Below are 13002 nucleotides of genomic sequence, written 5' to 3' on the forward strand. Positions count from 1 at the left end.
CAAATAATACAGGAAGAATAATTTATGTTCCAAGTAGCAATTAAATAATAACAATTATTATTATCATATAATTTTCTACAAAAGAAAAAACAATAATAGCAAGAGACTCGTACTTGGTGGGTTGTCATAACACGATTTTCCTTTGATAACATCAACAGTAATCATAAACACCAAGAGAAGAAATTTTATTTCGATAACTATTAGAGCTACGAAGATTAATCCCTCATCAATAAGAACCATAAAAGACAACTCTCACGGTCAATCATGGATGTTAAGGATATGTCAATTCAAATAGACCTTAGGAAGGCCAACTTATAGGGTCTGACATACGTGAGAGAGAAAAAATAATGTCTAAATATGGAGATAGGGTCAGCCATGGTAGTTTGGTAGCCAAATTATGGCTAAATGTTCGCCTATTAAGCCAACCATACGTGCTTGAGTTCATTTATAATGACTAGAATAAAGTTAGTAGCAAATCAAATTAATTATCTGGTCACAAAATCGTTTTTGTATATGACTCTGGAAAGGCTTCAAGATTTTTAAGGTACATTGAAAAACATCATAAATTCTCTATCAGCTAATTCTCGTCGTACGTTATTACTAACATAGCATGATTGTCAAGATGATGGTGGTTAAACACCACGTCGGTGTTTGAGGTATAGTTTTGTATTGTGCAAGATGTTGGTTTTCGAACATTATAAATTTTTCATACGTTATGTATCCATTTGAATCTTAAACACAACTAACTATTGAACTTCACGATATTACCGAATTACGATTACTACTATTGTTTAACTAACTATATATACATCTACAAAAACCCCCACTTAAAAATTTATTAGAGTTCATAGGAAAGAAGTATATAATTGAATTAAAAGAAAAGGGAAAGGTAAAGGAAAAAGGCAAATGTATAAAAATAGTAAATAATTTTCTTTTGTTAATACCTAAAGATAAAAATTATTTTGTTTTTTTTTTTAAGGAAAATAAAAATACAAACTTTCTTGAGATGAAGAAAAAGCAAATTGAAGAGTTTGGAATTAGAAAAAAAAAAAAAGTAATAATAATTTTGTTATTATTATTATTTCTTTTTTTTATGTCCAAACAGACCGAACCACCGGAGGGATGGGTCCCAGCAAGATTTAATAGTGAAAACGACATGACGGAGAGGTGAGCCGTACAAGTTTGACGCGACACGTCGTGCGTAGACAAAACTGAATGGCCAACACCCATAGCGTCGATTTGTTTTGAAATACTAAAATTATTAGGGTTTGTTGATAAATGATTTAATTTTTTTTTTTTTTTTTACCTTTGTTGGATACATAGATTAGGGCTATGTTTTTCCCAATACAAATGTAACTAATCAAATGGGTCTCATTTTGATATTTTTACGGATGTTACATAATCGAAGCTCCACTTTCAGATTTGTAGTCAAAATTACGTGAAAATTATATACTCATTATTATGGATACCGTTATGTTACAATAAGAGAATTATGAAAAATGTCACAAATAATAGTTATCATAATTAAGATGATAAATTATGTTTATGAACTAATTAGGTAAATGTGATCAAAAGACACAGTTCAATTACGATTGTGATTGATATTTATTATAATTACACCACATTTTATTATGGAATGATAAATATGATCTTAATTTTTGCTTTCTCTTTTTACATGTAAATTTCCTTAAACAATAATTAACTATGAATAAATTTTGAACTTGATAAACAAAACTTCATTGTCTTCGCCACAGATACGAACAATGTGTAGGTATTAAAAAAAAGTAAAAGTGAGCAATAGCGGTTAATCTAACAAGTGGTTTTCTACGTTATAATAATATGCATGTTGTAATAGTATGTGTTTGCATGACAAACTATTTTAATTTGAGTTATTATAGTTGTGTTCGGTTAGGGATACTATTTTATAGTATAGTCCCAAACATTTTGAAGGTTCTAATGATAATACTATGTGAAATCTTTACTATTTGTTTAGTCGTTCTTTTTGTTACTATATTTATTCTTTATTAAAATGTTTTGAAAATTCGCTAAGAATTCTTATTCTTACATAGGGAAAAAAATGAAACAACGAGTGAGAAATCGTAAGAAATGTAGTACAATTTTGTTATAATCTTCTATAGACTCTAGATAACATATTAATTTTCAAAATTAAATTCACTTTGTGTATCCTTTAATTAATTGAGTTAGGAAAAAAGGACAAAGTTTACTTGAACAACATTTGTACATTATAAATTAATTATAGTTTATAGGTAATACCCTCTTTTATCATTTAAAATGGTTTTACAAAATTTAATAGAGAAAAAAATCATTTGTACATTGTACATTTATTATTTATTAACTTTTTTTTTTCCTAAACAAAGATAAAAAGAAAATTCTCGAAATGCGTATAACTCAACTGACATAATCTTTGTAGGTATGAAGATCGACCTTATAGAATTGACTATCAAACCATATAATTTTTTCAGTTAAATATAGATGTCGATCATAGAATCGACTATCATAAGTTGGTAATCAAGACGTTATGACTAAGTATCGAGGATAACTGTAACACCCCAATGATCTCATGTCGTTCATTTTTTAAATTCAATTATTTATTTTTATTTTATTCATCTATTTGTTTATAATTAAATAATGAAACTTATGTCATCAAGATGTGAATTTTTCCCCTTTTAAAATATTAAGCAAATTTCAACTTTAATTATACTTGGTAATTAAAGATTTAATTGGTATTTGGAAGTTGAGGGAAAGGAGGAATTTGGGGGAAATATTGGTAAATTAGAGAGAGAAGAGTGAAATTTGGAATTTATTAAAGAAGAGAAAAAGAGGGGAATTTATTTTATAAAAGGAAAAGGAAAGGAAAAGAAAAGGAAAAGAAAAGGAAAAGAAAAAGGAAAAAGAAAAAGAGAAAGAAGAAGAAGAAGCCGAGAAACCCTAGCCACGCCGCCGCCGCCGAGTCGACGCACTTCGTCCCAGCCGCGTCGGAGATCAGGTCAAGTCGAGCCGTCGCACGCCAGCCGTCGCCCGAAGCCGCGTTACACCCGTGCCTGCGCCGCGCCGCATCGATCCGAGGGAGAGCAGCTGAAGCCGCGTCGCCGAGCCGCCCAGTCCCATCGTGCGCAACCGCCAACCACTGCGTGAAGCCGCGCACTGCCAAGTCACCGACCCGCAGCAGTCGACGGCGTCAGCCGCGCGCCTCCAGCCGTGAAGCAGAACCCGCGTTTCGGCTGATCTGCGCCCGCCCGTCGGCCCGAGTCCAAAACCGACCCGCGCCGCCCGCCGAACCCGAACTCCGCGCGCGCGCCTACTCCAAGCCGAGCCGCGCCTCCCTGCTGACGTGAGCCGAGCCGCTCGCGCAAGCCCCTTTCGCCAGGACTGAGCCGAGCCGATTCTGTCCTTCTTCCAGCCGAGCCGCCAAGACAATTTTGGCTCCTTCCACCTAGTTTTTGGTAAATTTCCAAATTCCCTAGCCTGCCCAGTAATTAAATGAGTTAATTTGGAAATTTAATTAATTTAATTACTTTCCTCAAGAAGCAACTTGGACCAAATAGCTGCTGCAGCTTAGGACTTCCTCAGTAGGAACTCATCTAGCAACATCTCGAGGTAAGAGATTTCTACTACTAGACCCATGAACAAATTGTAAGATTTCGCATACTGTGAGATATGCATACTGATGATTGACCGTATGGTGTATTGAACTGTTGACTGTATGACGATGTTATGATATTAATGCTCAGTAGTATGTGGCCGTATGTTGTGTTGAACTGCTGACTGTAGGAGGACGTTGTGATACGAATGCTCGGTAGCATATGACCGAAATGTTTGGAATTGTTCTGACGATGTAGAGACTGTTGAGGAAGGGAAGGGAGCTAGTGTTCACTATTTCGTCATAGTTGTATGATGATGAGATGTATATGTATGTTAAGACTAGGGTCCCTGTTAGCAACCCAGTAGAGTCGTACCTGCATGGGTGTCCTTCGGGATCACCACCTATTGAGGACTGTGTGGTCCGACGGGACGCCAGTCTAGCATGATATAGACATGACTCGAGTGACTCGACGGGGTCCTCGCATCCCGACTGTCCTAGGTGTCCCCGGGCACCGAAGACCAGAGTTTCGTTCCTACGGGAGCGCATGTTGCACGTGTTCGGGAACGTGCCAGAGATTGGGTACCAGTTTCAGGACTCGATAGGGAAGCCAACAGGCACCTAGTGGGACTAGTAGTGGGTCCCTTACTGAGTATTTTTATACTCATTCTCTTCATTTTATGTTTTCAGGTAGAGGACGAGGTAAGGGCAAAGGCAAGCTGGCGAGCGACGTGAAGTGACCGTGGCGAGCCATAGGGGTTTTCCTGCTTCCGCACATGTTTTACTTTACAGTTAAATTCATGTTTCGGCTTTCTGCATATTTACTTTGGTTATTTTTGTAGATAGGGCCCGCTTAGGGATTTTAAACTTAACTCGTATTTCTACATGTTACCTTAACTATCTTTCATAAATACATTTGCTAGATTTCTTTGCATTTATTTACACCAGATTTTATGACTTAAACACTGATCCTAGATTCAGTAACCACTTCGATTCAGCATAAAGAGTCGGGTCGTTACAGTTGGTATCAGAGCGCAGTGTTTTAGGTCCTGTAGACTGACTTATGATGTAAGTCATTTTGTTTTGATTTTTACCTCACCCTATGGCTATACGGTCCTTCGTCACTCGCCAGGTATGCCTAAAGCTTTACAAATATTAAGATTATAATGTTGCCTGATTAGATTAGACTTAGAGTGAGAATATTGAGCTCTAGTGGTGAAAAATTTGTTGGTGAATTTTAGGAAGAATGCCGCCACGTAGAGGTGCACGCCGAGGAGGTGGCAGGGGAGGCAGAGGAGCCGGTCGTGGCCAACCGGCGGAGCAACCTGCCGCGCCGCCAGTCAACCCCGACGTACCAGTCAACCCTAATGCACCGGTCACTCAGGCGGATCTCGCCGCAATGGAGCAGCGTTACCAGGCCATGCTGCAAGCTGCTCTAGCGCCGTTCCTCGCTGCTCAGCAGAACCAGGCCGCCCCTGTTCAGGACCAGCCTGTAGTCCCTCCAGCCCCTGTTCAGGACCAGCCCGTCATCCCTCCAGCCCCGGTGGAAGCTCAGCCGGTGCCAGTACAACTGTCAGCTGAGGCCAAGCACTTGAGGGATTTTAGGAAGTACAACCCGAAGACTTTCGACGGATCCTTGGACAACCCCTTTAGAGCCCAGCTGTGGTTGACATCCATAGAGACGATCTTCAGGTACATGAAGTGCCCAGAAGACCAGAAGGTGCAGTGTGCAGCTTTCTGTTTGGAGGATAGGGGGACTGCCTGGTGGGAGACTGCTGAGAGGGCGCTGGGAGGAGATGCCAGCAAGATCACATGGGAGCAATTCAGGGAGAGCTTTTATGCTAAGTTCTTCTCTGCCAACGTGAAGCACGCCAAGCTCCAAGAATTCCTAAACTTGGAGCAAGGCAAACTGAGCGTGGAACAGTATGATGCCGAGTTCGACCTGTTGTCCCGTTTTGCCCCTGATGTGGTAAGGGATGAGGCCGCCAGGACTGAGAGATTTGTTAATGGCCTCAGGTTAGACCTCCAGGGTTTTGTACGAGCTCTTCGACCAACCACTCATGCGGATGCTCTACGCATAGCACTGGATCTGAGCCTGCATGAGAGAGCTGGTCAATCTAAGGTTGTCGGCACAGGGTCAGCCTCGGGACAGAAGAGGAAGGCGGAGGCGCAGCCCGACGTAATACCACAGCGGACTCCGAGGTCAGGAGGTGTCTTCCAGAGACACCGTCGGGAGCTGGCAGCAGCTGGGAGAACTTTGAGAGAGCTACCCACTTGTACTACCTGTGGGAAGGTCCATGGAGGACAATGTTTAGCTGGGAGTGGAGTCTGCTTCAGGTGCAGGCAGCCGGGGCACACTGCTGATGCGTGTCCTCGGAAACCCTTAGAGACGACGCCACGTCAGCCTTCTGCTCCCCAGCAGGGGAGAGTCTTTGCCACGAACCGGCAGGAGGCCGAGCGAGCTAGTACGGTGGTGACAGGTACGCTCCCAATCTTGGGGCATTATGCTTTGGTACTATTTGACTCGGGGTCATCGCATTCATTTATATCCTCTATTTTTGTCAAGCATGCGGGTTTAGAAGTAGAACCGTTGGGTAGTGCCTTATCTGTCTCTACTCCTTCTGGAGAGGCCCTTTTGTCTAAGGAAAAAATAAGGGCATGTTGGGTAGAAATAGCAAACCATACCTTGGATGTAACCTTACTGGTGCTAGATATGCAAGATTTCGATGTAATTTTAGGCATGGATTGGTTGTCCACTAACCATGCAACCATAGACTGTTTCAATAAGGAAGTAGTCTTTAACCCTCCTTCAGGGGATAAGTTTAAATTTAGAGGAGCAGGCATGGTAGGTATACCCAAGGTCATCTCAGCAATGAAGGCGAGTAAGCTACTTAGCCAGGGTACTTGGGGTATCTTGGCAAGCGTAGTAGATGTGGCAGAACCAGAAGTTTTCCTATCTTCTGAACCAGTAGTAAGGGAGTACCCTGACGTTTTCCCCGACGAACTCCCAGGACTTCCGCCTCCTAGGGAGGTAGACTTCGCCATCGAGTTAGAGCCCGGCACCGCCCCTATCTCTAGAGCTCCTTACAGAATGGCCCCAGCCGAATTAAAGGAGTTGAAAGTCCAGTTACAGGAGCTGTTGGACAAGGGCTTTATCCGGCCCAGTGTATCACCGTGGGGAGCCCCAGTGTTGTTCGTGAAGAAGAAGGATGGGTCGATGCGCCTTTGCATTGACTACCGAGAGTTGAACAAGGTGACAGTTAAAAACCGCTACCCCTTACCCAGGATTGAGGACTTGTTTGACCAGTTACAGGGGGCCACCGTCTTTTCCAAGATCGACCTGCGATCAGGCTATCACCAGTTGAGGATTAGGGACGGTGATATTCCCAAGACGGCCTTTCGTTCGAGGTACGGACACTACGAATTCATAGTGATGTCCTTTGGTTTAACTAATGCCCCTGCAGTGTTCATGGACCTGATGAACAGGGTGTTTAAGGACTTTCTAGACCAATTCGTCATAGTCTTCATTGACGATATCTTGATCTATTCCAAGACTGAGGCCGAACACGAAGAGCACTTGCACCAAGTCTTGGAGACCCTTCGAGCTCATAAGCTATACGCCAAGTTCTCCAAGTGTGAGTTCTGGTTAAAGAAGGTGACATTTTTAGGGCACGTGGTTTCCAGTGAGGGAGTCTCGGTGGACCCAGCTAAGGTCGAAGCGGTGACCAACTGGCCTCGACCGTCTACAGTCAGTGAGATTCGCAGTTTTCTGGGTCTGGCAGGATACTACAGGAGGTTTGTAGAAGACTTCTCACGCATAGCCAGCCCATTGACCCAGTTGACCAGGAAGGGAACCCCTTTTGTCTGGAGCCCAGCATGTGAGTGTAGTTTCCAAGAGCTTAAGCAGAAGCTAGTGACGGCACCAGTCCTGACAGTGCCTGATGGGTCGGGAAGTTTTGTGATCTATAGTGATGCCTCTAAGAAAGGACTGGGATGTGTCCTGATGCAGCAAGGTAAGGTAGTTGCGTATGCCTCACGCCAGTTGAAGAATCATGAGCAGAACTACCCTACCCACGACTTGGAGTTGGCAGCTGTAGTCTTTGCACTGAAGATATGGAGGCACTATCTGTACGGTGAGAAGATTCAGATTTACACCGACCACAAGAGCCTGAAGTATTTCTTCACTCAGAAGGAGTTGAACATGAGGCAGAGGAGGTGGCTCGAGTTGGTGAAAGACTACGACTGCGAGATCCTGTACCATCCAGGTAAAGCAAATGTAGTGGCTGACGCGCTGAGTAGGAAGGTTGCACATTCAGCAGCGCTAATCACGAAGCAGACCCCCTTACTCAGGGATTTGGAGAGAGCCGAGATTGCAGTCTCAGTAGGTGAGGTTGCCGCACAGTTGGCTCAGTTGACAGTTCAGCCAACCTTGAGGCAAAAGATCATTGCTGCTCAGCTGAGTGATCCTTACTTGGCAGAGAAACGTCGTATGGTAGAGACGGAGCAAGGTGAAGAGTTCTCTATATCCTCTGATGATGGCCTTATGTTTGAGGGGCGCCTGTGTGTGCCGGAAGACAGCGCAGTTAAGACAGAGCTTTTGACTGAGGCTCACAGTTCCCCGTTTACCATGCACCCTGGGAGTACGAAGATGTACCAGGACTTAAGGAGTGTCTATTGGTGGAGGGGCATGAAGAGGGATGTAGCAGAGTTCGTCAGTAGGTGCTTGGTGTGCCAGCAGGTGAAGGCACCTAGGCAGCATCCAGCAGGGTTGTTGCAACCCTTGAGTGTGCCAGGGTGGAAGTGGGAGAGTGTGTCGATGGACTTTATCACGGGACTGCCCAAGACCTTGAAGGGCTACACGGTGATCTGGGTTGTGGTCGACAGACTCACGAAGACAGCCCACTTCGTGCCAGGGAAATCCACGTACACTGCCAGCAAGTGGGGGCAGTTATACATGACGGAGATAGTAAGACTGCACGGAGTACCAGTATCCATCGTTTCAGACAGGGATGCCCGTTTCACTTCGAAATTTTGGCAAGGGCTCCAACTTGCATTAGGTACGAGGCTGGACTTCAGCACGGCATTCCACCCTCAGACTGATGGTCAGACAGAGAGACTGAACCAGATTTTGGAGGATATGCTGCGGGCCTGTGTGCTAGAGTTTTCAGGAAGTTGGGACTCCCACCTGCATCTAATGGAGTTCGCCTATAATAACAGTTACCAGGCTACCATTGGTATGGCTCCGTTTGAGGGTCTGTATGGCAAGTGCTGTAGATCCCCTGTCTGCTGGGGCGAGGTTGGAGAGCAGAGGATGCTAGGCCCCGAGTTAGTGCAGACTACCAATGCAGCCATACAGAAGATCCGAGCTCGTATGCTGACCGCACAGAGCAGACAGAAGAGTTACGCTGATGTACGACGTAAGGACCTCGAGTTTGAAGTGGGAGATATGGTCTTTTTGAAGGTAGCACCGATGAAGGGCGTTCTGAGGTTCGAGAAGAAGGGGAAGTTGAGTCCACGTTTCGTGGGGCCATTTGAGATACTGGAACGGGTTGGCCCTGTGGCTTATCGTTTGGCCTTGCCCCCATCCCTCTCAGCAGTGCATGACGTATTCCATGTCTCCATGTTGAGGAGGTATGTCGCAGACCCGACGCACATCGTGGACTTCGAGCCCCTACAGGTCAGTGAGAACTTGAGCTATGAGGAGCAGCCTGTCGAGATCTTGGCAAGAGAGATCAAGAAGCTTCGTAGTCGAGATATTCCACTAGTCAAAGTCCTTTGGCAGAACCATGGAGTTGAAGAGGCCACGTGGGAGAGAGAAGAGGACATGAAGACCCAGTACCCAGAGCTGTTCGAGGAGTAGAGCTTTCGAGGACGAAAGCTTTCTAAGGGGGGAAGTATGTAACACCCCAATGATCTCATGTCGTTCATTTTTTAAATTCAATTATTTATTTTTATTTTATTCATCTATTTGTTTATAATTAAATAATGAAACTTATGTCATCAAGATGTGAATTTTTCCCCTTTTAAAATATTAAGCAAATTTCAACTTTAATTATACTTGGTAATTAAAGATTTAATTGGTATTTGGAAGTTGAGGGAAAGGAGGAATTTGGGGGAAATATTGGTAAATTAGAGAGAGAAGAGTGAAATTTGGAATTTATTAAAGAAGAGAAAAAGAGGGGAATTTATTTTATAAAAGGAAAAGGAAAGGAAAAGAAAAGGAAAAGAAAAGGAAAAGAAAAAGGAAAAAGAAAAAGAGAAAGAAGAAGAAGAAGCCGAGAAACCCTAGCCACGCCGCCGCCGCCGAGTCGACGCACTTCGTCCCAGCCGCGTCGGAGATCAGGTCAAGTCGAGCCGTCGCACGCCAGCCGTCGCCCGAAGCCGCGTTACACCCGTGCCTGCGCCGCGCCGCATCGATCCGAGGGAGAGCAGCTGAAGCCGCGTCGCCGAGCCGCCCAGTCCCATCGTGCGCAACCGCCAACCACTGCGTGAAGCCGCGCACTGCCAAGTCACCGACCCGCAGCAGTCGACGGCGTCAGCCGCGCGCCTCCAGCCGTGAAGCAGAACCCGCGTTTCGGCTGATCTGCGCCCGCCCGTCGGCCCGAGTCCAAAACCGACCCGCGCCGCCCGCCGAACCCGAACTCCGCGCGCGCGCCTACTCCAAGCCGAGCCGCGCCTCCCTGCTGACGTGAGCCGAGCCGCTCGCGCAAGCCCCTTTCGCCAGGACTGAGCCGAGCCGATTCTGTCCTTCTTCCAGCCGAGCCGCCAAGACAATTTTGGCTCCTTCCACCTAGTTTTTGGTAAATTTCCAAATTCCCTAGCCTGCCCAGTAATTAAATGAGTTAATTTGGAAATTTAATTAATTTAATTACTTTCCTCAAGAAGCAACTTGGACCAAATAGCTGCTGCAGCTTAGGACTTCCTCAGTAGGAACTCATCTAGCAACATCTCGAGGTAAGAGATTTCTACTACTAGACCCATGAACAAATTGTAAGATTTCGCATACTGTGAGATATGCATACTGATGATTGACCGTATGGTGTATTGAACTGTTGACTGTATGACGATGTTATGATATTAATGCTCAGTAGTATGTGGCCGTATGTTGTGTTGAACTGCTGACTGTAGGAGGACGTTGTGATACGAATGCTCGGTAGCATATGACCGAAATGTTTGGAATTGTTCTGACGATGTAGAGACTGTTGAGGAAGGGAAGGGAGCTAGTGTTCACTATTTCGTCATAGTTGTATGATGATGAGATGTATATGTATGTTAAGACTAGGGTCCCTGTTAGCAACCCAGTAGAGTCGTACCTGCATGGGTGTCCTTCGGGATCACCACCTATTGAGGACTGTGTGGTCCGACGGGACGCCAGTCTAGCATGATATAGACATGACTCGAGTGACTCGACGGGGTCCTCGCATCCCGACTGTCCTAGGTGTCCCCGGGCACCGAAGACCAGAGTTTCGTTCCTACGGGAGCGCATGTTGCACGTGTTCGGGAACGTGCCAGAGATTGGGTACCAGTTTCAGGACTCGATAGGGAAGCCAACAGGCACCTAGTGGGACTAGTAGTGGGTCCCTTACTGAGTATTTTTATACTCATTCTCTTCATTTTATGTTTTCAGGTAGAGGACGAGGTAAGGGCAAAGGCAAGCTGGCGAGCGACGTGAAGTGACCGTGGCGAGCCATAGGGGTTTTCCTGCTTCCGCACATGTTTTACTTTACAGTTAAATTCATGTTTCGGCTTTCTGCATATTTACTTTGGTTATTTTTGTAGATAGGGCCCGCTTAGGGATTTTAAACTTAACTCGTATTTCTACATGTTACCTTAACTATCTTTCATAAATACATTTGCTAGATTTCTTTGCATTTATTTACACCAGATTTTATGACTTAAACACTGATCCTAGATTCAGTAACCACTTCGATTCAGCATAAAGAGTCGGGTCGTTACAATAACCGATCCTATAATAGTAAAGTTTTGGAAAATTTTGAATTTTATCTCCTTTTTAATTCTAAAATTAACGATTTTAAAAGCAACAATAAACAAAAATATTTACAAAGATAAAAAATGTAATGAATTATTAATAATAGACAGTGATATTGATCTTGATAGACTTCGCGTGTGATAAATAACTGTAGTCTCTTAAAGTCTGTCATATATATTTTTTTTATATTTATAAATATTTTTAATAGTTTTGTCATTTTAAATAATTAATTAAATCAACCATTTTTATATTAAAACAAAAATGTCAATTATGATTTGTGAATTTTGTAATATTCCATTTGATGAATAATGCAAGCCACGTGGATCGCTTTATTTATTTATCCAATTTAGGAATACAATTTAGGATTAACTTTCTAAAATTAGAAATATAGAATTAGTTGATTTTTTTTTTGTAAAAATGACAAATTAATAACTAAGCTAATTTTGGAAAATAAACTTGCTTTTACACCAATCATTTAATTAGAGAATGTTTTGATTTCATCCTTTGTATGAAAAAAAAAATAATAATAACTAAACAAATATTTTAATTTAAAATAAAATTAATCTATAAACTATATTTAAAAGAAATTACCCATAATTTTGAGGATTTTAGGAAGAAATGGTAATTGAAATGTTAAATAAGAATGACACAAACTCCACCAAAAGTAATCTTAAACTTTGGTAGAATGACAAGATATCCCACATGGATACAACACATCAATTAATTCTTAAAACACATCCACAATTCAATTCTTTCTTCTTCTTCTTCTTCTGCTCCTCTTTTTAAAATATGATATCATGATTATATAATATAAAATATAATCTTTAAAATATTAAAAGACAAGTTTGTGGATATTTTAATATTTAATCTATGTTCTAGTTAACCTAAATTATTCGACCGATAGCACAATAGAAGTCGAGGTTTTAAACCACCAATTCTATTGTCGTTATTGTATTATGAATGTTAGTTACTATATTCATTTTCTCTATAACTAATTAAAATCACTTTCTTAAAAATAAGAAAATGGTTTATTGTGACAAATTTCAAGAATATTGTTTTTTTAAAACTATTGTAAAAAATAGGGTATCTAGAAAAGATAAAACTTCTAACGAGTTGCATAATGTACGTACGAGCATATCTCTGGATGTTCACAACGTCGGCATCCAATGACAATTTTATCAATTATTTGGTCAATAATGGAAGACTCAACCTTTAACATTTCATGTCAGGTAGTGGAACTCCAAAAAAAGTCTTCAAATCTACTTATTCTAGTTATATATTAACGATCCCACAACCAACTCCTTATCCACCAATAACCCCAATTGGATCTTAACGTCCTACAACGTGATGGTACATCTCCACAAAAATATGAAATGTGTAGGTCTTCGATATCCAACAAAAAAAAAAAATG

General features: G+C 42.5%; 1 protein-coding gene across 1 annotated transcript; it reads left to right on the forward strand.

The window, feature by feature from the left end:
* The first annotated feature begins 2598 nt into the window (after positions 1 to 2598).
* LOC127144076 (uncharacterized) lies at positions 2599 to 6450 on the forward strand. The gene is made up of 3 exons (XM_051079667.1): positions 2599 to 3618; positions 4292 to 6329; positions 6415 to 6450. Exons 2-3 carry the CDS (start codon positions 4848 to 4850, stop codon positions 6448 to 6450), a joined length of 1518 nt encoding a protein of 505 aa, XP_050935624.1. The 5' UTR covers positions 2599 to 3618; positions 4292 to 4847.
* Positions 6451 to 13002: the final 6552 nt, after the last annotated feature.

Source organism: Cucumis melo, chromosome 1, assembly GCF_025177605.1.
Source record: "Cucumis melo cultivar AY chromosome 1, USDA_Cmelo_AY_1.0, whole genome shotgun sequence".
Lineage (NCBI taxonomy): Eukaryota > Viridiplantae > Streptophyta > Magnoliopsida > Cucurbitales > Cucurbitaceae > Cucumis > Cucumis melo.